Source organism: Phodopus roborovskii, unplaced genomic scaffold (genome assembly GCF_943737965.1).
Source record: "Phodopus roborovskii unplaced genomic scaffold, PHOROB, whole genome shotgun sequence".
Taxonomy (NCBI): domain Eukaryota; kingdom Metazoa; phylum Chordata; class Mammalia; order Rodentia; family Cricetidae; genus Phodopus; species Phodopus roborovskii.
Window position 1 is genome coordinate 14,681,534 of NW_026126469.1, and position 27,819 is coordinate 14,709,352.

The window sequence follows — 27,819 nt, forward strand, 5'->3', positions numbered from 1 at the left end:
TTCTACACTGCCTCCTTCTGTGATGACTCAATTGGAATGACTAAGGAAAGATTCCAAAGGGCATATCATATCGGATTTGGTTCATAACTAAATATGCATTAGAAGGGAACCTTGTAAGAAAAATACTGACTCTCAAAGAGCACACCTACTACCTCTCAAGGGCTCTCATTTCTACATCGCCACTTGAAGGTCCCAGATGCCACTGATTACTTTCTATGCACTGTTTAGAAGATGTCACACCTGACCCTGAGCTGCAGATCCAGAAAACTCATCCACAATTACCTTAACAGAACCTGGCCCCTTAATGAAAACAGCTTCCTACTAGGTAGTTCTCCCACGTGGCCAACACATCAAATCCAGCAGCTAAGTTTTGCACGAGTGGGGGTTTCTTTGGGTTGAATTCCATGTATACCAGGGCACAAATTAGACAGACTATGACTGGTTTTAAGCAAAGTCCAGAACAGCTCTCAGAAAAACTTACTGAAACAGTCTGCTCTCCTTCCCTGGCTGGAGTTTCTGGGCACTCATTTAAGCTGGGGAAAGAGGATCCTCGGTGTCCACAGCTCTATTTTTAACCTCAATGGCTGTTTTTCTGAAGTCTTGGCATGCCTGGCCTAAAACAGCAGGAGTCACGTTGAGTAAGGGACCTCTTCTGTCTAGATCCAGGACATCTTCAGGGCAGACGAAGGGAGGGAACTTGGCCTCTGGTCCTTAATGAAGGCCAGCTCCATCCCATCCCAAGCCAGGTAATTTCCCATTAGGGAAAGCAGACTCCGAGGTCTAAGGTATGACAGACCCCCTTTTTGCCCTTGCTCCTCCCCTCTCCCCACACTGAAGTTGATTTTGGCATGTGAGTAGAGTCATGGCTAGTCCGTGTGCCCTTGCTGGCTCTTGACCTCTGGGGTCAGTCTAGGTAGGACTGTTTTGTGTGCGTGCATGCAGGTGTGTGTGAGTCATGGATTTTTCTATAGCAACCGGTCTCCGACTCTATTGAGTCAAAGATGTTTCTTTGGAGTGCAGGCAGAGAAAGCAAACTTTTGACCCAGAAGGAATCCGTGTCCAACTCGGACATGGTATACAGTGTATCCATAATGACTATACCCAAATATTTCTGAGCTCTGCAGGGCAGGCCATCCTTAAAACTGCAACACCCAGCAGGGCCAGAGCTTGAAACCACAACTTTGTCATAGTAAGGTCCTAGTTGCTGGGAGGATAAAATCAAGCAGGCACCAGGCTGTGGCTGAGCTGAAAGTAGATTTGTGTGTCTGTTTCAGCTGGCTTGAAGTCTCTCCTCCGCCCCCCCCCCCGCAGTTTTTGGCCGGCAGACACCACCGAGGTAGGGACTCCCCATATGGGTGAGGGTGGGGGGTCGGGGCACGACTAGCAGAGCACATCCCCAGCCCAAAGCCCCTCTCAAGATCCCCGGGCCTGCATTGGGCACGGAAGACCTGGGTGTCTCCGAACTGCGGTGTGCACGGAGAATCTGGGGATCCCAGATTTGCAGCATGCCTGGAGGATCTAGGTGGCGGGAAGGGCGCAGGTCTGGGACAAACGATCAGGGACGGGCGGTGCAGTGCACGAGCCAGGCAGGCGCGCGCTAGGAACCCGCGCGGAGGGTGCTGGGTTGACGCGGCTGCGGCTCGCGGGCGCTGGCGTTGGCGCTGCGGAAGACGGCAGTGGCCTACGTGGTGGCCTTGGCCTCCGGGTGGTGTGGATGGAGTCGCCCAGAGATTGCTAGCAGCGCGGCTACGAGGCCAGGGAGAGCCCGGGAAGCAGGCCGGGGCCACCAGGGCAAGAACACAACCCCAGCTTGAGCCTAGCCGGGAGGTGCGTTGGGGGGAGGGGGAGGGAGGCGCTCTAGGCGCTAAGCAACGTTATTTTGATCCGTGGGCAAGTTCAGAGGTGAGAGAGCAACTGACTTCATCCAACCCCCTCCTTTTATAAATGGGGAGCAGGGAAATAAAAGAGACCCGCTTCCAGTTCGGGAAAACTGTGAGAATAGACACTGGAAACTCAGTCCACTGGTCAGGGCCGACTTCTCAGCTCGGTTCTCATCCAAATTCAAATGACTGCCAATAGTTGACAGTGTTGTCTTAGATCTTGGATCCCTGGACAGTGATATTTAGTACTATGATTATGACTCGGGTTCTGGAAAACATGGACAGGTCTCGAGTTCTTGGTTCCTTTATTCGTTTAGCATTTACTAGACAGGTATTTGTGCCCCGAACCCCTCTAGAAACTGAACTTGTGGAGATAAACAAGAATCCGCCCTCTGTGTGGGAAAGCAGAGGAGGGATCCAGATACCAGTTACAAAGCAGGTTCAGGAAGGGGATGGGTGATCAAACATATAACGTGCACTAGGGAAATTAGGAGGTGTCTTTAAGGCACACTGGGAGATGGGGGTGGGGGGTGGGGCAGCATTAGAAGATGGCATCCTGCCTAGATCTGAAATAAAGGGAAGGAGGCCAAGATTAAGATAGAGGCAGTTCTGGGGTGGAGGCAGTATTAGGGATCCTAGGGAGATTCAAAGTCCAGTATGGCATTGCTATTCGTGAAGGACGGTTTGGGGTGCATCTGTCCCCATATCAAACCTCTCAGGTGCAGGTTAAATTTGGTATAAGAATCCATGCTGCCCCGGGGTCTGAGTGTAAGACAGCCTAGACACACCACTTCACAGAAGCCTGCTGTGGATGGAAGTGGGAAACCATCCTAATAGAACTGGGAAACTCTTGGAGAACGGGAAGCCATTGATGGGTAGCAATGACTTTTCATGCCCCGGGTAACATTCTTGGAGGTAGTCAGTAAACAGTTCTTCTGGGTATCCATCCTATAACACAGTTGGCCTCGTAGACATTTGAACAGCACTCATGAAATGTCCCTATAGCCATCTCTGCACAGAACACTTCTTTTGATGTATCCCTAGATACATCAGACATAGTGCAATAAAATAGGGAGGCCGGTTTTCCTAATTGGAAAATAAATCCCTTGTATAAGATTGAGTGCCTATGTTCCAGTCAGTCTTCATTATACACTCTATGATTCTGTGCAGGTGAGCTGTTAAGTAAATCTTGATAGCCCTGTGCCTAAGGTCTGATTCTGGGAACTGCGTAGATGGGCCTAACATCACCTGGAAAGGCCTCCAAGGCAGAAGAAAAATGGGGGCTTCCCCGCAAAGCTCCATTGGTTTATATATCTTTGTAAGCAGCATTTCCTCAGATTCATTATTAATTATATTCAATGGTGTAAAAGAGCATGAAATTGGCATAGGAAGATAGACTTGAAATTGAATTTCAGAGTTGTCACTCCTTGCCTGCTTGACTTCAGAGCTGGCATGAACTCAACTGGTCTCTACAATCACCATGCCAATCCTTTATTGACCATCTTACAGCCACACCACCTTCCCTCCCATCATTTCCTTAGATCCCAAGACCACCATTTACCCCCTGAGTTTATAATGTCAATTCAAGAACATACAGGGTGCCATCACAAAGGATGCAACCTTCTGATATAGTTTTTATATTTTTAATTTTTTTTCCTGCTCAGCAGAATTCTCTGGAGATTAATTCAGGTTTTGTTGACAAGTATTAGTTGCACATATTAAAAGCATTACATTTCTACATATGTATAGCGTATATACCAGTTAAATTCAGCCAGTCCCTCCAGTACCAGTCAGTACAGATGATTATTTTACTTTCAAATTGACTTTTAAAGCTTCTGAATGAAAACAAATAAGCAGAACTTGTTTTTTTTTTTTTGTGTGTGTGTGTGTGTGTCTGGCTCATTTCATGTATTTGTTTTGTTAGACTGAGGTTTTGAAATTTCTTGTATATCCTGGATGGCAGCCCTTCCTTGCCAAATGTATAGTTTACAAATTTTCTCTCCCATCCTGTAGGCTGACTTTTCTTGCTATTGCATGTTTAATTTACTGTTTGGAAGGTTTTAGTTCTGTGCAATTCCACTTGGCTATTTTTGTTGTTTCCTATGCTTTAGGAAGGTCCATCCAGAAAATCATTAGCCATGTCTACACCTTGAAATAACCTTTGCATTTTCTTCTATGACTTCTAGAATTTCTGGTCTGATATTCAGCTCTTTGGCCCACTTGGAGTTGATTTTTAGATAAGCCTCCTGTACTTAAGTGTTCATATCTTACTCTGTATTTAGGGGAGATCTCAGCAATTATTTCATTGGACAGATTTTCTGTGCCTTTAATTTTCTGGTATTCCATACTATTTCTTCCACTAGTTGTTGAGGCTTTTGAGGGTTATATATTTTATTTGATTCATTAACTTCCTTATTTCCAAGGTTTCTGCCTGTTTCTTTGCAGAATTCTCATTTAAAGCCTACTTCATCTGCCTAACTACATTTAGCTGTTCATCTGTGTTATTGTGGCTCTCATTTTGATTATTTCATAATCATCCTTTGAGATTCCATTCACTTTCATTTCATAGGAACCAGTTGCTGGGGAATCACTATGTTCTTTTGGAGATTTGCACATTTGTTGGGTAAGATGTCTCTACTGCTTTTAAGGCATGGCCTTAATAAGTGCCTTTCTTCTGAAGATGTGTCTTAGAGTGTCAGTTTGTTCTGAAATGCTGACTTTGTTTCTAGCTGAATATCATAGTGTAGTTCCACTATAACTTCCACGCCCATGGCTTATGAACTTAGGCAGAGTGCACAGTCTCAGGCCTGTTTCCTCTATGTGTTACAAGAGTGGAGATACTTCTTCAATTCTGATAGGTATAGCATTGACAGCAGAGGCCACAGTGTAGTCCTGTTTTGTTGGAGGTCCCATCAGATGTTAATGTTTCCATCCAACTATTGGTATTCTGCTACTAGCAAGGAACTCTTTGTGCAGGAGCCGGGACTCTTATAGTGGGGCCCACTGCACTCGTATAGGGGTGCTCCTGCCCAGTCCTAATAGCATCAAAATCAGAATGGACCAGATGGCAGCTACACAGAAGTGAGGTAAAAGCAAGAATTCCAGTGTTTCTGGTACTTCAGTGACTGCCCCTGCCAATGAGGGTGGCCAGGGACAGAGTTGAGCCACATTTCTTTCAGCAGGTTCTATTTTGTCAATGTATGCTTGATGTAGGAGCTGGACTCAGGGCTCTCCCATCAGGCCCCTATATGCTTGAGAATTATGGGGGTTCTCTCCCCACCTTATTCATAACAGGCACATGAATACAGGTCTTGAGGGAACCGTGTGATAGGTCCCTTCAATCCTGACACTGACCCTTGCCCACACATGGCTAACTATATGTTGGGTCACAGAGAACAATGTGCTGGTTTCCTGGGGCTCAGGGGCAGCACCTTCCAATCTCCTCTGGTCATAGCTCCCAGCGCCTACAGAGCAGGGCGTCTAGCACTTTAGCCACAGTTACCCTGCTGTGCTATGCTTGGTTCAAAAGGCAGCTATCTGCCAAGTCAGTGCTGGGAGCAGTTGCATAATACAGAAGAGAGTACACAGGGATGTTTTGATTCCTGGAAACAGCAGCTCACTTCTCAAGATGGGTGCTGGCTACCATTGCCTGGGCCTTCCCTAGAGTCATGTGAGACCCATTTCCAAAGCCAGGCTACCATGCAGAGCCCAGGCTGCTAATCTAAAAGAACTGGAAGCTAACTGTATGGTATCTAGGGTTATCAGCGTCCACATGGATGGAGCCTCCTGGAGCTCTCTCTTTGACCTCACCCCTCCTAAAGAAGATCCCCTTACCATGCTGTGGGGCTGGGGTGGCAGGTGCTGGGGTATTTTGCTTCTCTTACTATTTGGCCCTAGGTATCTGCATTTTTGCTAGATTGCTGTCTCTATCTTGAGGATTTCCAGTACAGTCTCATCACATTGGCCTCTAAATGCAGCTTACACGGACTGCTTGGGTTGGTATTTATAGATGGGGACTGAATATTGGGCATTTCCTTTTAATTTTTTTTTATAAGAGACTCTTGCTTTTAAAAGGATTTATTAATTTACTTTATAATGTATGCCTCTGTGTATGCACCTGTATGCATTTATAGGCCCTCAAAGAACAAAGTGGGGTGGATGCTTTGGGACTTGAGTTACAGTGAGCTGCCTGATGTATGTTCTGGTAACCAAACCCAGGACTTTTACCAGAGCATTAAGTGCTCTCAACCACGGAGCCATTTCTCCAGCCCCACGGATTAATCAGTTCTATTCAGCCATCTTGAACCTTGAGAGAGCACAGGTGTTTGTTGCCATCACCCACTAACATCAGCTGAGCTGTTTGAAGATATTAGTAATAAAGCCACTATAAGCATTTGCATACCAGTCTTTGTTAACTGTAAGACTTCTTTGACTTAGTCTTTTGAGGTCCATGCTTAAAGTTGCAATTGCTGGATCATATATTGGTAACCAGGTAAAAATTTAAAGATCTGGACAAACCGTTTCCCCTGTAGCTGTATCACAGTGAAAGAGTGGTTCTGCATCTTTACCAGAGTCCGACATTACCTCTCTCTTTCATCTGAGCTGTGCTGAGGAGCATGCTGTAGCATTCCATTGTGACTTTAATTTACATTTCCCTAATGGCTAATGATGAACGTGGCTTGTTTGGCATGTGTAATTTCTAAAGTATGAAAGGTATCTTCATTGCTTCTACTTACATTCTAACTGAATTGTTTACCTTCCCACTGCTGGGTTTCAAGAAATTTATTTATTCATTTATTGTTCTTAATTATGTGTATGGAGAGGTGGGGGTGGGTTTGTGTCCAAGAGTGTTCTGTCCACAGAGGCCAGAAGAGGGCATCAGATCCCCTGGAGCTGGAATTGCAAGCACTTCTTGGCCATCTGATGAGGATGCTGGGAACTGAACTCAGGCCTCTCCAGTCTCATCGTGAGATCTCTACATGTGTTCTTGATACTGCCTTCACTTTTGCACTTTGAATATTTTTAATTTTGAGGATATCCAGTTTATTGAGTTTTCAGTCTATGGATCATACTTTTGACATTAGTAGAAGTACTCTCTACCAACATTTAATACCAAGTCTTCTCCCCCATTTCTCCCCTCACCGTGTGTGTGTGTGTGTGTGTGTGTGTGTGTGTGTGTGTGTGTGTGCACGAGAGAGAGAGAGAGAGAGAGAGAAAGAGAGACAGAGACAGAGAGATTTAAGTTGGAGTCTATTGTTGGTGGTCCATAGGAAATTACTCAATTACTCCAGCACCAATTGTTAAAAGTCTGTTGTGAGATAACATGATTCTCCTTGATTGAGATCATTTGCCAAATTCACTTTTCTTTAGCTTAAGAAACACAGGCTTTGAACTGTTATTTAAGCCACACTGCTAGACATGCTGGGATCCAAGAAGCCAGGATTAGGAAAGCTGTGAACTAGATATTATCTGAGGTTCCTTTATGCATCAACTTGCTAGGATATGTAAGAGGTCAGTGTGAGAATTCACACTTCTCCTCACATGTTAGCATGGAGGTTCTTCTCTGGGCTCTTGGATGGCTATTTATATGCCATGCTTGCTGTTCTACCCCGTCTTTTTAAATTAATTATGATAGGTTTTGTGTAGCTAATCACTCACACTTTATAAATTGAGTCTCAGGTTATATGTCAGAGACTGAGAGCATTAGCTATTAAAAAGTTACTGTGACATCATCCATTGCATATAGTCATATGTCATGTCTTTGAGACAGAACAGAACAGGGACCAAATCACAAACAAAACAGGGCTCGGCCTGGTATAAAGCAGACAGCAACACTATCTTACCCACCTGTGTAATTCCTGCCGGTTTTCTCAAGGTGTTCATAACACTTTGTAGCCCGTTCATAAGGGATGCTTTCAATAGTTTTCTGAAATAAAGAAGTCAGCCTATTTGTTATGTCTGTCTTTGTTATTGTTTGGCTTTTCAAGACAGGGTTTCTCTGTGTAGCCCTGGCTGTCCTGGAATTCATTCTGTAGACCAGGCTGACTCAGAGATCCATATATGTCTGTCTTTTAAATGAGGCAAGTGAGACTCTGCCTGAGTAACCCGCCTAGAAGTAGAACCAGCAAGTGGCAAGTAGAATTCAGGGAGTTTTATCCAAAAGTTGGGAGTTGAAAGATAGCTTTTATCTGTAGCATGGGCTAATAACATCATAAACTCAAATAAAAATGAAGGCTTTCCAGTTAAATAAGGTTAATTGAGATAATGTTTTTGAAAAGCATGTTATATTTTTGAGTATCCCTTGTTAAAATGGTGATTACTAATACAAGCTTGGATAAAATAGGCTTTGATTTCTGCAGGCTGTTGAGGGCTTCATGATTTCTACTCATGGAAAATATGTTTTATTACATCATAGTATATTATCTGTTTTTTCTAGCAGTGACCAAATTATGAACTTCCACATTAAGTAAGACTCAAACATACTTAAGAGGATGGCTAAACTTAATGCTTCTAAATAATTTCTTTAGTAGTTATTTTTCAACAGATGGACTATTATATTTGGTGTGTTTCTGTGACAATGTGGTGAGTGAAGGTGTCCACAGACAGCATGAAAATACTTAGGGAAACACCCTTCCAGTATTAATTGTTGTTGGGGGGAAAAACAGACTTCTGGAGTGCCAAGAAGGAAAAAGAAAGAGAGAAAGGGTGAGGATGGGAGGAGAGAAGGGGTGAGGATGGGAGGGAGGGGGAGATGCAGGGGGCGGGGAGAAAGAAAATGGAAGAAAAAGAAACGTGCTGGGCAGTGTACATGCCTTTAATCCCAGTACTCAGGAGGCAGTGGCAGGTGGATCTCTGTGAATTCCAGGCCAGTTGGTCTGCAGAGCTAGTTCCAGGACAGCTAGGACTGTTATAGAGAAACCGTGTCTCAAAAGACGAAGGAAAGGAAAGGAAAGAAAATAAAAGGAATCTGTATTCACAAATCCTTAGTCTATTATGCTATTATGATCATAATTTAGGTGAGTTTGAAGTTTTTAACATTTGCATTTCTTTGGTAGGGAGCCTGCAGAGTTGCAGGAGGGTGAGATGGTGAGGAGAGTCATTGTCCAATAGAGACTGCGCATGCATACAGCACTTACTCTTCCTTTGATTGTGGATAGATGCACACCACTTCCTCTTGCTGACTTACTCCATTTCCATGACTACACAGGAAGTGTAACCTCTACAAAAGGCACCTGTAAGAAACATGCGTGCGTTATTTAGAAAGAGAAAAATCCAGACCACGTTCATCAATGCAGTGAGCCTCTCTACCTTGCAAGGTGTCTGCCCCTGTGGTGGACCACCTTGCACTGTTTCAGGAACCACAAGTGGAGCAGTAAGGGATGGGGCAAGGCAGGTTGTCGTGGTTACAGTGACAAAAGGCATCTGAGATGTATCGGGTGAAAGCCAGAGTCTTAAACATGCTACAGTACAGAGCACATTCTGACCTTGGAAGAAATGTTCCAGAGCATGCTTTGCACCTGAATGTCTGTCTTGATATCCATCTGGTGTATAATTTGGCCCTGCTTAAAATAAAATGGCAGAGTGAGTTTTGTGGTACAACATATTTCTTACACGTTTTAATGTTCACAGTGTTCAGCATCCACCCACACCTCTGCTTCTTAGTTGTACTATGCAGCACAGAGCCTGGAAGAATTCTAATCTTAGACTCTTGACCCAGGACTTCTTCACACTGTAGAAGCAGGAGAATACTGATACTTTTTAGAATTTTTTTTAGAACATTTGAATAATAAAACCAACATATATTTGCTTTCTCCTTATTGCACCTTCTTGTTCCAAACAAAACATATTTCCATACTTAATATTTCTGAAATTGTATGTAGAGGGAAGTTCTACAGACCATAAATTCTAGACTTAAAGAATGATCATGGTAAGGAAAAATTGCTATAGAGAATTATGCAAGCGCTAATTTGTTCCCCTCTTGCTGCTGGAACATACAGAATCTTCCAAAGAAAACACTTTGTGAGTCGTAGTCATTATCCAGCGAGGTCCCTCTGCTAAAGTGGAAGCCTTCCTTGAACTCTCCTTCTGTGAGTTATACCATCTCTGTGTCTATCATTGCAGATGGCGTTTAATGACTGCTTCAGTCTGTCCTATCCTCACAACCCTCGCCCAGGAGACTTGATTGAAGTGTTCCGTCCTGGCTATCAGCACTGGGCACTGTACTTGGGTGATGGCTACGTTATCAACATCGCACCTGTAGGTAAGATCTCTTTCCAGGGGCTCCTAGAGGCTTTTTAGTTATTGGAAATTAGAAAAGAACTTGAACAAAATCATAAAACAGATAAAATTTAGAAAGTAAGTCCAACTAATTTAGAAAATGATATTCAAAGACCGAAGCATCATTTAAAAGATTCCACAAACTAAATAACATTGAATTAAAAGAACCCATGTATCAACAGAATTCTTAATTACAAATAAATGACTGTCTGAGGAAGACATTGGCCACAAACGTGACTAACTTCTATGTCTTTATGTCTCACACAAGTAGGGCTATATGGACAGGTCCATGGTGGTGCTCACATCTTCACAGACAGACGTGGAAAAATAAGCCAAGAAGGTGGTTTAGGAAGACACGAGATAGGAGGGGGTAATACTGTAGTTAGGAAATTTCTGGAGGAGGCAGCAACAGAAGCAAAACTTCCAAGAAATGAGAAAACTAGTTCCCAGGGTACCTGGGAAATTGGTGCCTTGGAGCAGAAACAGTGAATGCTGAGAGCCCAGGCCACAACTGGGAAAGTTTGAAACCAGTTGGCAAGAGAAGAGAACAGAAATTTCAACTTTGTATTCACCTGCAAGTTGTAGATGAAGACACTGATGGATTTTTCATGCCTGTCTCATTAGCAAAGGGTAAAAGGATGGTAAGCAGTGGAGACAGACAGTGAAGTTAATACAGGTATACTGGTGGAGGTAGAAACGGATACTGTCATTCACAAAAACAGTCTAGCAGAATGTGCTAAGAGTCTCAAAAGATTTCTTGAACTCCGCATCTGATCTTGCTTGTAGGAGTCTGGGGAAACTTTAGACATGTGGACAAATTTCATTTCTAATGGTTTAGAAATGAGACAATAGCTTAATTTTCAATGTGGGGGTGGCTGGTTAAGCACATGATTTAACCACTGGCTGTTAGGTATCTGTGTTTGTTAGAGTTCTCTAGTTGTATATAGCAGAAATGAAGCAAGCACTAGCTTAAGCAAACAGGCAAAAGGACACGTCCATGGCTTCACGGGAGGGGACTCAGACGGGCGGAGCTGGCCTTAGCAGTTTCCAGGTCTAGGAATGTCATCGCATCAGGACCATCAGACTCAGATGTCACATCCCCTTTCTGCGTGGTGCTGTCATCCTCCTGACTGTTCTCAAACTGATTCTGAGAGTTTTATGACTCAACAGGAAAGAGCAATCTGTTCTCTGTTTATTGGAGTTTAGAAATCATGGAGAATGACTCTTAATTGTTCCATTGTGAGCCACAACGCCATTTCTAAAGAATAAGATGTAATACCATGAATGGCTCTGACAGGCATGTGGGGGGAAGAAATAGGCCATGGTGGAATGGGTGCTAAAGCCACCATGACTGCTGTTTTAAAAGCATATTCTTGGGCATGTTTAACTATTTAGGAGGTGGTCTTAATATAATATAATATAATATAATATAATATAATATAATATAAATTTTCTAATTCAAGTGCAATATGTGACATAATACCCCTCTTAAAAAGAATACAATATACACTAGTGTCTGCAGCATCTGTTCCCATATATGTCTAGTGTCTATAGTATTAACTGATGGATGCTGCCCTGTTGAGACAAAGATAGAAGAATGGAGAAACATTTTGACTTTAGTCATAACTGAAAGAGAAATTTGCATAGGCCAGTTTCTGTAGAGTTCTGTCCTCACAGTCATTTCAGGAATGTGATGGCCATTCGTAGCATGGGGCTACATGTAGAGAGAGGTTCCTGGCACTAGGCCACTCCATGACGAGTCGTATGTTGTTCTATGGTACTGACAAAGCAGGACCCAGTACAAAGGTCCTGGGCATTTAAGCAATGATGACTGATAGAGTTATCTCAGATAAATAGAAGAGGCACACAGGATTGTCCAGGCAGCATTGGGCCCCATCTATGTGTAGTGTCTACTGAAGTTAGCTTCAGGCTTAGAATGTTCATTTGATGGCCAGAGGAAATGACAGTAGAAAAGCTGGAGTTTAGCTGGTTCCTCTCAGGACTGTGCAAGTTTTACAGACAAAAATCTGGGCTTACATTAAAGCCTACAGAAGAGCCAGTGTGTAAAGAAGTATGGAGGGCAGATAGGTGGCTAAGAGAACATAGAGTCATAACACACTACTCTAACCCCTAAGATTTGGAGGACTACAGATGCTGAGAAGAAACTGGCACAAAAGAAAAATTGGGCAATAATCTTATCCATACCTTGCTAGAACTATCCACAAAGATCTCTCACCATAATACCAGTTGTTAGAGAACTTACTCCCCAAGATCAGGCAGAGAATTTCATGCAACTTTAATTGTCACTAGCATAGTACCATAACTGATAGCAGAGTGTGTGGATAAGATCGAGCACTTTGGGTTTATTCCATAAGGAGCAGAGGTCTCCAGAATTTCTAGATGACGCTGGTACTCTATGCCCTACTAACCAACATTCTCCTTACAGATGGTGTCCCTTCACCATTTACAAGTGCCAAGTCTATGTTCAGCACAAAGGCCTTGGTGAAAATGCAGCTTTTGAAGGATGTTGTGGGAAATGACACATACAGAATAAATAACAAGTATGATACAACATACCCTCCTCTCCCCCTGGAGGAAGTGATGCAGCGGTCCGAGGTCGCTATTGGGCAGGAGGTTACCTATGACTTACTGGTCAACAACTGTGAGCATTTTGTGACCTTGCTCCGCTATGGAGAAGGAGTGTCAGAACAGGTGAGGTTTGTTTCTTTGTGTGTGTGTGTGTTTTGTTGTTGTTGTTGTTGTTGTTGTTGTTGTCGTTGTTAATGATGTTTTGAGGTGTGAGAAGCTTCTTTTTTTTTTTTTTTTTTTTTGCTTTTTTTTATTTTTATTTTTATTTTACATATCCCTTCCTCCCTCCATCTTTCCCTATCTCCTACCCTCTCATGTTCCCCAACCATCCTCCCCTCCCATCCCCCCACTCCACATGTAGGGTGATGCCATCCAGGAGGGGTCTTCTAAATCTGTCAAGTCATTTGAAGTAGGGCCTACGACTTCTCTCCTGTCTCTAGTTTAAGGAAGTCCCTCCATGGAGAATGTGCACCCAAAGTCCTATTGTGTACCAGGACTGTTCACTGTTCAAGGTCCCTTAGACTGCCAAGGCCTTCTAACAGAGACCCTTGGGTCAGTCCCATGCTGGATACCCAGCTATCAGTCTGGGGGCCCATTAGCTCCTCCTTGTTCAGGTCTCTGGGTCTGTGGGTTTCTGTAGCTTGGTCTTGTCCTCCCTCTCTGCATCTGGATTCCAGTTCGGCTTAGTGTTTAGTTGTGGGTGTTTGCTTCTGTTTCCATCAGCTACTAGATGAGGGTTCTATGGTGGTAGATACATTAGTCATCAATCAAGGCATTTATGGTAGCCTTTCCACTGTTGCTCAAATTATTAGTTGGGGTCAGTCTTGTAGGTCTCTGGACATTTCTTTAGGTTCAGTTTTCTCTTCAAACCTATAATGGCTCCTCTCTCCTCTCTCTCTATCTCTCTGTCTCTCTCTCTGTCTCTCTCTCTCTCTCTCTCTCTCTCTCTCTCTCTCTGAGAAGTTTCTTATGTTGAGAAAATTTTGTTGTTAAAGTTCTTAGGTTTCCACCAAAAGGCAAACAATTAGAAAATGTAGAAAAATGAAAGGGCAGAGCAGGACGCTGCTAAGACTACATTGTTAGTCAACAGACAAATTTGGACATCTTGAAATTTGGGCTAAAATGGACTTGAAGTAGAATCAAGTCCTTAGCTTCTTGTTAGTCTTATTGGCTCCACTTAGACACAATTTTCTATAATATCCCCAAACCCAATGTAGCAATCTCAAATCAACAACCCCATGTATGAGGATTAATTTGTAGATTCTTCTCCAGTAGGGAATAGTGGTCAACCAATGACATGCCTAGATGCATTGGTAAATGCTTCCTATTTCCTTACAATACTAGTTTTTTAAATGAAATATTATTTTAAGTAGATTTTTGATTCCCTGAGCTTCTAAATGACCTCTAATATATTAACTGACTGCAGATTAACTTGCAATCATGTAGATATCCAGCACTATTTTGTGGTATTATAGCGGATTCCCAGAAAAGTCAACATTTACCTCCCTTGCCTTTATCAGGTCTGTCTTCAGGTCAGTGTGGTTTCTTCTCAAGGATGTAACTCAAGGATGTAAGAGGATGAACAAGTAAAACCATTCTAAGGGAGGCACCCCTCATCCAAAGCACATACAAACATGTCATTCTTTAAAGTTCAAAGGCTCAAAAAGTTTAAAGACTATTAACCTCCAGTAAGTTGGTTCTTGAAAAGGAGACTAAAAGAAAAATACCAAAACTTGAACATATTTCAATAACCTAAACTTACTCAAGGCTTCCTGCGTCTTGGAATAGCTATTAAAAAGACATTCTAGGAAGAGAGATTGACTTAGAACTACGTTCAGAGGAGTGGGAGACAGAACATGATGAAAGGACATGTATATTGTCTTTAGAAAAGAATTTATTGGCCAAGCGTTCCCATCAGAAAATACATTAGCAGTGAATGCTCACTCAGATAATAATACATATTTTTTTGAGTCATAACACAGAGGCCACACACAAATTCCCCCTTGTCTTTTTGTTCAGAACTCTGTTAGGAAACAGGTTCCATCTGCTTAATTAGCAATTATCTAACTAAGTGGCACATTCATTACCCTAATAAAGAGCATGTGTTGTGCTTTGGATGTGTAGCATCCCATAGAAGACTTGCATGGCTAATTCCTCAGCTGGTGGCTGTTGGTGAGACATAACCAGATTAAGGGGTCTTTGGTAATGATTAAGTTGTTCACTGCATTGGCAAATACTATTCATTTAATTTTTGCAAATGTGGAGGGGCAATGATCAAAGAACACAAATTTCTGTTACATCAAGTAAATCAGTTCCAAGTTTTACCCTGTAACATAGTATCAGTGACTGACAAGCCTGTGCTTTTATTATGAATTTATTTTTTTTTATTTTTATTTGTGCCAAGAAGGTAGCTCTTAGGATTAAATACCCTTACTGCAACAACAAAGCCAAAAAGAAAAAACAAGATAAATCCACCAACCTAGTAACTAAAAATCAAATTCAAAGCAACAGAAACGATGATAGTTGCAAGAAACGTAGGGAGGTAACAGATAACTGTGGCATTGATTATGATGACATTTTATGGATGTAAGCTTACCTCCAAATATATCAACTTGTATATATTAGATAAATATTTATCTAAATATATCTTTGCCTGCTAATAATGCTTCAATAACTTAAAAATGTGGTTGAATAAGAACAGGTTACAATCATCTTGCTTTGGATTTAGTCTGAAATTCACCATCATTTTACTTTTCATACCAAGATTTAAAACCCATGGGGGCGTTATTTCCTCATCAAATAGTGGAACCTGTCTCTAGCATATGCTGGTGAAAATAGTGCAAGGAATCTACCTGAGTGCCAGCGTGCTACTGGCATGAGCTAGTGTCCCATCTGTTTTCACTGGCTGGATGACTTTGGGTACACTGTATATGCTTTTTACTCTACCTTCAAATTATTTTTTTTCTTTTAGAGATTATAGAGGTATTTGAAACCTCTTGCTTAGATGTATTACAGGTTATTTGTCCTAATAAACGCGTGTTATGTGTTGGATATATGGCATCTCACTAAAGGCTCATGTGGTATATGTTTCACAGATAGTGCCTGTTATGTTGAGAAATAATCAGATTAAGAGGTCTATTGTCTAGTCAGTGGATTCATCTATGGACGGATTCCTAATCCGGAAGGTGACAGAAACTAGGTGGGACCTAGTTGGGAAAAGTAGTACATGAAGGGTGCCTCTGAAGTAGGCATCTTGTCTCCACCCTCTTCCATGTTTCTTTTATTCCTACCTGTCTGAAGGGGAGCTGCTTTCCCCTGGAACAACGGCCTTACTGTTTAGTGACCTTGAACTTAGAGATATTTCCTTTTAAAAATGCATAGAAATTATTAAAAGGGGAGAAGTTTTATGGTCCTGTTTATCTTTTCCACTGCGCTTTCTGTAGTAGTACAAAACCAAGAGACAATCATTAGAATAGTTTTTAGCATTACAACATTGTTTCCGACTGTAGGGCAGTCTCACTGCTGCTCACACATATATAGCTTCTCTATCAATGTCTCTATCAATGTGCTATAGTTTTAAAGCACTGGCAAGCCAACTTTGAAAACTTATGGCAACCAAAGACCACAGTTCACACCAGAATTTCACCTTTTGTGTTGAATGTTTTATGATTGTAGTCAAACTTATAATGACATATCCATCATTGTAGTATTGATAATTTCCCTGCACTGAGATTATTCTATATACTGCCTAATCATCTCCCATCACCCTAGACCTGGGAAACTTTACTGGACTCTTTTTAATTGCATTCATGTTCTTATCTCTGTTGAATGTCACAGTTGGAATCGGGTCATGTCTTGCCTTTTGGTGGCTGTATTATTTTTGCATTCCTACAATCACTAAATGACAATTTCCATTATTCTAAATTCTTGTCAATGTTTGGTGATATCAGTGCTTGGATTTAAGATATTCTGATAAGCCTGTAAGTGGTCTTTATCTCATTATTGCCTTAATTTGAAGTTTCCTAATTACGTGTTATATTGAGTACCTTTTCACAGGCTTATTTTCTCTTGTGTATTTCTTGCAATATATTGCTTGATATCATTGTGCCTATACCCAAATTTGGGTTGTTCATTTTTCTATTGATTTTTAAGACTAGTTTGTATATATTGGATGAGTTTCTTTTTTTTTTTTAAAACAAATTCCTCTTTTGTTTTGTAAAATGTGGCTTGTTTTTTCAATACTTTTCAAATTTTCCATAAGCAACACTATTATTGTTATAATTCAAATATGTCCCTAAAATTGTCTGCTTGTATATAAGATGGCCATACCTTTCAGTAAGCCTAGACAAGTTAGTATGTAAGTATACCATGCCTGTTCTTCAGTGCATCAATGAGTCATCGAGTTTCAGAAAACAGATATGACTCTTCTCTCCACCAACTGGGGGCTGGACAGAGAGGCAAAGTTCTACTTTCTTTCTCTTTTAATGACCAGAAGTATCTTGGGGGAGGAAAATGTTAGCTTATGGGATGCAGTCCACCACTGAGGGTTGTCAGGACAAGAAACCAAGCAGGTACTTTGAAGCAGTCCTTCATGCTGTTCTACCCAATACTATCTCCAACCAAGGAAATCACTTCATATCAAAGAAGTACAATAAGGGGGAACTACTTGATTTCTGGCTTGTGGTCTGGTTTATACTAAGCTGGCTTTCTTTTGCAGCCCTGAATCACTTGCTCAGGGAATGGGACCACCCACAGTGGACTGAGCCCACCTACATCAATACCCCACAGAATTGCCCACAGGCCAATCCAGTCTGAGAAATGTCTAAATTGATGCTCCCTCCTGGGATGATACTAAACTGTGTCAAGTTGGTGGCTAAAGCTGACTAGGAAAGACAAGGAATCACAGTTGTAGGCCTAGTTCCTTCTGACTATAGGCTAACAAAGTGAACATGAGCTGTAGACACACAGAGCCCTCCACATGCCTCTGAACTGCCAGTTTGCAACAGGGAAGCAGCAGTGTGGAAGATAGTAGAATGTTTCAGAAATATGTAAGTGGAGGCTGCATGGGAAGAAAAAAAAAAAAAAAAGCCTAAACAGAGGGAACTATCAACTGTGACCTTGGCCAGGTTTCCAGTTGTTATATCAGATATTTGAGAAAAATGTTTTCTTCATTTGAAAGCCTTGACTCTTGAGTCCTAGAGACTAAATGTTGTCTTCTGGGTCTGCAATGACTTCAAAGTATCTGAATATGACCTTTCAGTCATAAAACTGCTCTCAAACCCATGAGGATGCAAGGCAAATATTAGCTGACTGCCATGGAAACCATGAATAACCATCAGTTGCCCTCACCATGATGATGATTAATACTCTAATGACCATAAATATCTGAACTCTTTTATGGACAATTGAGTTTGAGAATGGCTTATTATTCTGTCTATATGAAAACCCATTCTGTCTATATAAAAACCATGGCACTTGACGAATATTGATTCTTAGTTTCCTGTGATAAAGCACTGCCCAAAAGCACAACTTAAGTATTATTTTTAGGGTGAAGGTTAGGGTTCAGAAAAGGTTTATGTCAGTTTACAGGAGGCATTTCATCAAGGCAAGAAGGTAGAACAAGGATTCACACAGGTGTCAAGTCAGAAACCACAGAGGAATGTTGCTTACTGGATTGCTCTCCATGGCTCCCTCACCATGCTCTCTTTTACAACCCAGGACCTCCTGCCCAGGGGTGACTCTGCCCATAGTCAGATGAGCATCCCATACCAATCATTACTCAAGACTGTGCCACACACATGCCCACAGGCCAATCTGACGAAGGCAGTTCTGCTATCGATGTCCCCTCTTTCCATGTCACTATAGTTTGTGTCAACTTGACACAAATTGAGCAGCACATGTGCTTACTGTAGCCAGCAAATATTTAGTTCAGATCATGCTACTGGACTATTGAGTAATATGCATCCTTTAGTTAGACAGATGTGCATAAACACACACACACACACACACACACACACACACACACACACACACACCTTATTCTAGTACAGATCAAACCCAACTGTGTAGAGGCTGTTGGAGGGAGAAATTGCATATATGAAGCTTTGACTTAACATTTAAACATCTTGGTGGTATGATCTTGGACAAAAGAATCATTTGCATACAGCCTCCCAAGTTGTATAGAAGAGCATAATGTTCCCTCTCTCACCAGAGGATTGGGATGAGCAAACAGGACCCATGTTCATGATGAGTCTAGACAATGCCAAGTGCTCTGAGTGTCAGAAATAGAAACCTAAGTGTGTTGGTACCGTTTGCATAATTATAAAAAATTAAAATCCGGTGTAGTGGTGCACACCTTTAATGCTAGCACTTGGGAGGCAGAGACAGGTGAATCTCTGTGAGTTCGAAGCCAGCCTTGTCTACAGTGTGAGTTCCAGGACATCCAGGACTGTTAAAGAAACCCTATCTTGAAACAATATATACATACATTATATATACAAATATATGTAATGTTTTCAGGTCTTATTTTACCTTGGCACTGGACTTTAAATACATTCATTACACATTAAAATAGATTGTTGGTTTAGGAAACAAGCCAAAGCTTCAAAAGAACACTAACATTTTTAGGGTAAAGATCCTCTTTTTGTTTTCTGTTTCCTTTTAGGCCAACCGAGCAATAAGCACCATTGGGTTGGTGGCTGCTGCTATTGATATCTTCACATTCCTCGGCTTGTTTCCAAAGAGACAAAGAACAAAATATTAGCAGCTTGTTGAAGAGATTGGAATTGAAGGAATCTGTGAGGAGAAAGAGATTCTGGGGTGAATACTTATTTTGAATGCATCATTATTTCTCCCGGTTCCCATGATGGATGGCAGACTCTGTAATAAATTGCTTGCTGATTTTAATCTTATCATTGAGACAAGGAAAGTTTTTTACCCACTAGTATGGGCTTGCTATGGCAGCTTGAACAAAAAGCAGTTGCCTTTTGATGGAGGCAGCTGAGGATCTTAACGAAACAAAGATCACATTTTATCTCCTACTGTAAATATTGTTTTCCTTTCCCCTAAGGACAGCTATTTTGTCAGAGGTGTGGAGAACAATTTACATATGCTTCTGAAAGACAGTTGTTAGGGCCAACATCTAAATTCATATTCCTTTTCTTGTCAGAAAAAAAGGGAAGTGGGTATTTCCAGTATTTGGCTGGATACCTCAAGGATCTCTGAATGACAAAGCATTTGGTAGTACACCCATGTTGCTGCACCTGTGTAGGTGTGAGCATGTAAGAAGAATGTTGGAAGGGCTTTTGTGCATGCATGTTTGGGGTTCTTATAGATGGTGTGCATGTGTGGGGACAGTCTCGAGTGCCATTCTTTGCTCTCTGCCTTTTTTCTTTTAACTAAGACAGGGTATATTGTCCTTCACAGTTTATGGCAGGTTAGCTAGCCTATTAGCTTCTAGAAAGTGTCTCAATGTAGGAGGTCTGGAATTACAGATGTGTACTCCCAAGCCAAGCTTCTATGGACTCTGGGAATCTGAATTCAAGCTCATGTGTGAAATGCTTTACCCACTGAGCCATCTCCTGGCTTTCTGCTGAATTTTCAGACCCAGTGAGTTTTCTAGAATCTACTTGCCTGATAGGAATCAGCGATGAGCAATGGGTTGCATTTTAATTGGGTTAAATTGGTCCCTCTAGATTGTATAGTAGTTCAATGGTTTGACCTTTGAGCTTTGGCAAGTGATCATTTAATATTGATGTAAAGTGCTATATTTAGAACACAAAATTCCATATCCCTTTAACGACTATTACTGTAAGTCAAGGAATTTCATTATTTTATTCTTTTGTTTTATCGATTACGTGTTGAATCAAACCACTTTTTAAATGCCATGCCTGTGGAAGTCTTGGTAGCAGTAGGCCAGGAAAGGTGGAATGCAAGTCTTTCTGCACGAATAATGATGTAAGCTCATCATAACATTACCCCACAAACCACATAGCTGGCCTGACAGCCTTCTTGTACCATTATCACAAGCATGTCCATTAATAAGGAAAACATGTCAGTAAACATGGGGATAGAACATGATTAGAATATGTTAAAAGAACTATGCAAGTTTCAATGGAAACCTCACACCTATTAACCTGGTTTTACCCTGGGGCTAGAAATACTGAAGCTAATTGGGGTTAGGGCAACAGTAATGGTTAACAGAAGAAATGTGTGCTGCGATTCCAGCCCCAGGACCCTCTGTCTTTTTGTTATGTTTCCCAACAGGCTCTGTTTGTTCTAACCCCCAACTCATTCTTCCCTTCTTGGTTTTCTGGGAAAGTATGAGGTCATGTTTATCCTGGATTTAGGTCTATGTTCCCAAAGAGCAAAGAATGGACCATTTCCTAGGACTGTCCTTTTCCTGGGACTGTCCTGTTAAGATGAGGCCAGCTGCAGCAGCTGGGTTACTTTCTCCTAATATGCCAACTTCTCAATAAAAGATGTTTAGAGAAGGCAAGTCAACTCATAACAGGGCTTTTGTCTTTGGAAGAATTACTCTAACATCCAGGAAGTGGGAGTAAGAGAATTCAGGACCAAAAGCCTCCTGGGGGCTTCAAGTCAAACCTTTCTAGAGAACTCTGACATCTCCACTCCAGAAGATAAGCAACATGTTAAACGTAAACATCAGGAATGCACTTTTTAATTCATAGGTTCATTTCCTTACTGGTCATGTGAGGAGGTATGAGGAGGCTTCAGTAGCCTCAGTTTGCCATGAAAATGGCCAGGCATAGGATGAGCAGCTCAACAGAGCTGGCTTTGTTTTCTGGTAGGTACTCATTACCATGCGATTAATGTGACTTGTGCTTGGACCAGCTATTTTCCCAACATTATGAAATGTTGTCAGCATATTTTTAACAGTCAGTAATGGAAGTCCAACTCTATCATGCTCCAAAAATGGAATGTAAAGATCATCTGCATCAGGTGATAGGTTGTTGGTGAGACTGAGAAAGAAAAGCCTATATTTTATTGAATATATAAATATAACAAATAAAATCTGCTATCTAAATGTCACACTGTATCAACTAAATCTGTTCATTCTAAGAGTCAATTTACTGAGTAGGACTGTCAAGAAAAGGAAACCTTTACCTATATAGTTTGAAGGTTGCTTTGCATTTTTTAATGACAAGCTGACATGATTTTAAAAAACAGATTTATTTTGTTTTTATGTGTATGTGTGCACACGTGTGCTTGCAGAGTCCAGAAGAGGTGTCAGTCAGATCCCCCGGAGCTGGAGCTACAAGAGGCTGGTAGCTTCTCAATGTGGATGCTGGCATCCAAATACTCCTCAGCAGTCCTCTCCAGCCCTAACATCCTTTTTAAAGGACTTTTAATGTTTTGGCTAGCCACTATATTAGTTAGTTAATTCTCTCACTGACATTATTAAATACTTGGCAGAAGCAACTTAAGAGAAGAGGGGGTTTCCTCTGCTCACGGTTTTAGAGGGATTGCAGTCCATCACATAGGGAAGGTATGTCAGCAGAAGCATGGAGCATCCAGTCACACTGTGTCCAGTCATGATGTGAGAGAAAGGGGCACTGGTGCTCCACACCCTTCCTCATTTTTATTTCATCAGGGTCCATAGATGGCACCACTAACATCTTGGGCAACTCTTCCCATGCCAGTAAAAACTTTGTAGAAACATCTTCACAGACTGTGCCAGAGATTTTTTTTTCCTACATGACTAATACCAATCAACTTGACAATGAAAATTAATTGTCACAGCTAGTAAATCAGACAGGTTTAAAATTATCCCTCCCCAAACAGCTGTGAACACACATGAAGAAAGCTTAAAGGCAAATGTATTTGTTTTTGGAGGTATACACATTGATTTAAGTAGCAGTGTTCATAATCCATGTACAGCCATGGCTTGCTAAAATGCTGAAAACTAAAGGTTTCAGAACATAAACCAACAACTATCTTAGAGTGAATCCATACACTTTGGTCCTAGTCACATAGTGATATTCATGGGGTTCAACTGATAAATTGCCAATGAACAGCAGAAGATCTGTTGAATTAACAAACTTAGATTTAATATTTAAAGGAAAATCTAGTAGTTAATTTCAAATGTTCACCAGAAGTTGCCTCTGGAGTTCACAGCAAAGGTGAAACTGACTAAAGGTACTAACTCAAGTAGAGAAGACACTGTGAAGGTCTCGTTCTTTCGGTGTCTCTAATGGACATCTACGAGTCTGGATACTTGAAATGATGAAATAGGTTGCCTAGCCTGACAATTCTCATCCCGGGGATCAAAGCCTTCTTTAGAATTTTGTTTTTAAGATGATCAATGATGAGTTCAGGGAAGCTTGTGAAGTTAGAATTTGATATTTCCATGTATCAATAATAGCAGAAACAAAGGTAACAAACTTTATAAAGTGAAAAACCCATTTGAACAGTTTATTTTATTATTTTAGTCTACTCTGAATTGCCAAGTTCACTGGCCCCATACAATAAACTTTGGGAATATACAGAGTCAGTGTAGTTTGCTTACATTTTAGCAATGCCCATACCATGATTACAGATGATTAACACCAATCTCTTTCCTTCTCCACTTCCACACAACCCTGGCTTCCTGTACAGTTAGAGTGGGATTATTCATTGGTCTCTGTCTCTCTCAGCCATATCAAAGATGCAACAGCAGGAGGAATTCAGTGATCCTGGGCCAAGATGTCTATAATAGTGTGCTTTACAAATTTAAGAAACTCAACATTAATTAATGTATCAGTCAAACTTTCAAATACTAAATGCTTCCTTGATTTTTCTTCTCACTTGATGTCCATACATCTAATTTCAGTGCATGAGGGCAGTGCGGTTACAAAAAAAAAAAATAATAAAATAAAAAGGTACAGTATGAATACAGTTTATTACAATGGTGATATGAGACATACAGTTTTTTTTCTCTCACTAGTGAAGGATATAACGAATGCAAGGTTCTTTACTGCAAGGCTTGATATATTGAAGTGCATTGAGTGCTTAGATGGAGAGAAGAGAAGCGTATACAGCTTTCACCTCTCCACGACGTTTAGTTTGGGGGACGAAAGGCAATGTTGCAGCGATTCAGGTTATAGTCTTGTCCAAAAGTGCTGTTCGGAAGCTTGCCCCCCGAGCCCGAGTTTCCCTCTGGGGACCTGCTCAGGACTTTCATAGGCTCTGTTGATGTATAATCCATTTTTGCCATTGTCTGCATAATCTGTCCTGTTCGTGGGAGGCCAGGTGGAGTCTTCTGCCAGCTTTCTCTGCAAGATTCTGTACTGACTTTTTGAGTAGAATCCAAATTCTTTCTTTATAAACAGCCAGAGCTCTCTATTTTGAAGGATGGCATCCTGAAAAATTGGAGGGTGGGGCGGAGAGTGGCAATGAAACCACTGTGCTTACATCAGTGAGCCCCTCATAGCTGGACAGAGCTGGAGGCCCTGGACTCTGGACCTCCTCCCTGCTGAGCTCAGTGCTGCTGCTGTTGCTGCTTCCCCTGGGAGCTGAAATGTTCCCTGACACAGAACACTAGAAGACTTGCCTTTCTGCAGATTTCCTGGTGAAATCCTGGTTTGCAATTCACTTACAGTTCTTTCACTAGGGGGGCTCAAACTAACAATAACACACCACATATCCAGAAAGTAAAACAGAAGAAGAGAGGAAAGGGAAGGGGAGAAAAAACATAGAAACCAAAAACTTAGTTCTGCCGCCTGTCACAAAGTGCCAAATTTTGTTGGTTGGACAAATTAGTCTGTAGCAATCAAACACTTTAAAATTTATTCTTATTTATGCATATGTGGGGTGTGGTGTGGTGGGGTGGGGGATGTGTATATGCCTACATGAGTCTGCAAAGGCCAGAGGGTGTCAGATGACCACCAGCTGGAATTACCCAGGAGGTAAGCTGTCTGATGTGGGTGCTGGGAACCAAAGTCAGGTCCTCTGCAAGAGCGGCAAGCACTCATAACCACTGCATCTCTCCAGTTCCTCAAACTTGCTTTGTTTCCCATCCTTTTGAGTTCCCTTTTATGATTTCCTTATGTGATTTTTACAAACAATAGAATTCATCCAATTTTGCATTTTTCTTTCCTTTGTTTATGCTAGATTTTCTGTCATATGCAACTTTTGTGTGATTTTATCTCTTAAGGTATTTTATTGTAGTTAAAGCTGTAGCCATCTTATTATCTTTAAAGACGCCAGCATTTCTTCAAATCACAGCATAAGCATTTAAACACACCATTTGAATCATATTTTGCTGCCGGAGATAACACTATCATGAATCTCTTCATTCAAGTCAAGATTTAAACTTTTCTGTCTCATTAAAAAAAAAAATTGCTATAAAGGTGGAGTCTCTGACTGAAAGAGTGTAAGACATTTACACACCCACATGTGCATGCATGTGTGTGCGCACACACACACCTACTTAATTTGGTTGGTCTTTCCCTCAAAGGGCTTGCTTATCATTCAAGAGTCATCTCTAACTCCTTTTATGAAGCACCATCCATGTCTTTTCCTGTGTGGATGAGTCATTCAGTGGCCCTGAGTAGAAGAGAACTGGACCACTCATGAGAAGACCTCCAAAGGTCCAGTTGATAACAATGAAAATGGCCAGCTTCCTTTCTCTCCGGATTAGAGGAGCCCTCCTGAAGATAGATGCTGCTTCACTCTGTCCAAATGTCTCCTCACATTTCAGAGTGAGACCTAGGGTCTCACTTCTAGATGACTAAGAATAGCAGCGAATAAATACAGTGCCTCTTGGGACAAGTACTGGAACTGAATCTTTCTATGGAGAAAGACACCAGGAATATTTCTCAGCAGCCTTCCAAGATTTTTTTTTTGGGGGGGGGGCGGATTTGAGACAGGGTTTCTCAGTATTGCTTTGAAGCCTGTCCTGGAACTAGCTCTGTAGACCAGGCTGGCCTCAATCTCACAGAGATCTGCCTACCTCTGCCTCTGCCCCTCAAGTGCTGAGATTAAAGGCATGCACCACCAATGCCCAGTCGCCTTCCAAGAATTTTAAACCATACTCTGAAGAATTCCTCCCAACAAGATCATGCCTAGTATTCAAAATGCCCTTACTAATCCTCTTTTGGGGGACTGTAGAAGTTGCTGTAAACAGCAAATGTACATTGAGATTGAGACTCTCAATTTACATACCTGCCTTTAAAAAAAAATCATAGGAGCCATATACTTTACCTCCACAAAGAAAGCCACACAGAACTGGACAAAAGCTGCCATCAGAATGGAAACTCTCCATGACATGATGGTTGGGATGAACTGTTGGGAAAAAAAGAATAATAAAAAAGAATAAAAAGAAAACAGCTGCCATTATATAGTACATGTCTCACATTTTGAAAAAGTATTCCATGCTTATTATTATTTAACATTTCTGAATTTGTAATAACCCTGAAGTTAGAGGGTAGGCACTGTTTTGTTTACTTGTGCAAGGACTTATTCAAAGCCAGAATCTAAACTAGAATGGATTCCTTCAGGCCTGTGGACCCTCCATGGCCTTGGGCAGTGAAGTAGGGTGGCACCTCAGAGCTCATGTGCTCAACCTCAGAGCTCATGTGCTCCTTTATTTATGCTTTAAGACTCAGGAAAGAGGACGTAAAATTAAATCATTGTTCTGCAATTCTAACTGCTTTCTGTGCTCCTAAAGCAAAAAATTGACTTGGAATTCGTTGCTTTTTTTGTTCAGCAAAATTGGCTTGTGGGTAAAAAATCTAAGTCATGACAAAAAAAAATTAAGGTTGCTTTGACTGAATATGATGTTTTGGGCAAATGTTACTGGTCCCAAACCTATCAGCTCCATGCAAATCTAACAACCCATACAAACACTACAGGGTAACAGACTTACCACAAAACATCTCTGTTTATTACACGTGAGAGCCACACCCACCGTGGGAATCTGAGGTCTAAAATCACAGAATCCTCCACCCCAGAATGTCTAGTCCAGTGGTTCTCAAACAGTAGGTCAAGACCCCGTGAAGTGGCATATCAGATATTTGCATAATGATTCATAACAGTAGCAAAATTATATTTCTGAAAGAGCTCAAACATAATTTGGTGTTTGGGGGGCGGGTCGTCACAACATGAGGGGCTGTACTAAAGGGTCTCAGCATTAGGAAGGTTGACAACAACTGCTCTTGTTTTTGGTTGTGTTTTACTCTTTGATTCTTTTGGGGACCTGCTACCCAGCCACATAGCCAGCCACCAAGGAAGAAAACGAAAAAACACAGAGGCAAAAGGTAGACAGGATAATGTAAAGCTGGCTAGAAACAAACTAAGCTAAGACCTGGCATTCTTAAGTAATAAGTTTCCTTGTGTGTGATTTTTTTGGGTGCCGGGTGGTGGGCCCTCCAAAAGAGCCCAAGGAGCAAAGGAAACAAACAAAACCATGGTCTGGCTACTCACTTCAAATCCTCATCCCCATCAAGGAATGGGCTGTTTCATGTCAGTACTTGGCCATTTGTTTCCCCAAGCAGAAGCAGCCTCTACCCAGAAGCACATTAGGTGAAAGGCTTTGGACAAGCTGGGTCATAGTCTGACCCACACAGTTCTCATTGCTGCTCCCACTACACTGGGGAAGGCTCTTCTCCGTCCCCGGCTTGAGAATGTTCTTGGTTTGGAATTTTTCATTTCAATAATTTGGAACTGTTCACAGCAGACTGTCTTCACTTCTGAATTATTCAGAGCAATATCTTAATTAGCTTCTGTTCCCGGACCAAGCAGACTCTGAAAGAAGCTCTATAACTAACTCATGGGCTATGGGTGGATCACATAAGTTTTCATTTCCTAACTGTCTCTCCATCGCCTTGCTTTCCTGCCCTTGCCTAGTGAATCTGTTTGAAATGTCCTTCCACAGAACCCTCAGCATCTCACTGTTATTTTGGCAGAAAGTACGAAGCTGGTTGGCAGCCTTGGACGATTCCTGTGTCTCTCTTCTCCATGCACCACAGTACAACACCTGCCTGTTTTACAAGACGTTCCTACCTGTTCTGTAACACAAGCCTTGCTTTATTTTCACCCCTGTCACCCCACATTCTTTTCACTTCTAGAATCA

General features: G+C 41.6%; 2 protein-coding genes across 3 annotated transcripts in view; one reads left to right on the forward strand and one right to left on the reverse strand.

Moving 5' to 3' along the window:
* Positions 1–625: 625 nt before the first annotated feature.
* Plaat1 (phospholipase A and acyltransferase 1) lies at positions 626–19,657 on the forward strand. 2 transcript variants are annotated; one of them, XM_051191261.1, is made up of 4 exons: positions 626–746; positions 10,002–10,140; positions 12,604–12,869; positions 19,411–19,657. In XM_051191261.1, the coding sequence occupies exons 2-4, from the start codon at positions 10,002–10,004 to the stop codon at positions 19,507–19,509; spliced, it is 504 nt and encodes a 167-aa protein (XP_051047218.1). In that variant the 5' UTR covers positions 626–746; the 3' UTR covers positions 19,510–19,657. The 2 variants fall into 2 exon arrangements, with proteins under 2 accessions (XP_051047218.1, XP_051047220.1); XM_051191263.1 differs by lacking the exon at positions 626–746 and adding an exon at positions 1,773–1,827.
* A 4,177-nt stretch (positions 19,658–23,834) lies between these two features.
* Positions 23,835–27,819, reverse strand: part of Atp13a5 (ATPase 13A5) — a 124,162-nt gene continuing 120,177 nt past the window's right edge. Inside the window, exons 29-30 of the mRNA XM_051191266.1 lie at positions 25,950–26,030; positions 23,835–24,106 (exon numbers count right to left, since the gene is read on the reverse strand). Of these exons, the coding sequence (XP_051047223.1) occupies positions 23,846–24,106; positions 25,950–26,030 (342 nt within the window). The 3' untranslated portion in view covers positions 23,835–23,845. The remainder of the gene's footprint in view (positions 24,107–25,949; positions 26,031–27,819) is intronic.

What these genes read in the sequence shown, in the direction of transcription:
- Plaat1 (XM_051191261.1), top strand. Translation starts at nt 10,002, where the DNA reads ATGGCGTTTAATGACTGCTTCAGTCTGTCCTATCCTCACAACCCTCGC. An exon ending in TATCAACATCGCACCTGTAG is followed by an intron (nt 10,141 to 12,603) that starts GTAAGATCTCTT and finishes TTCTCCTTACAG; the next exon opens with ATGGTGTCCCTTCACCATTT. An exon ending in GAGAAGGAGTGTCAGAACAG is followed by an intron (nt 12,870 to 19,410) that starts GTGAGGTTTGTT and finishes GTTTCCTTTTAG; the next exon opens with GCCAACCGAGCAATAAGCAC.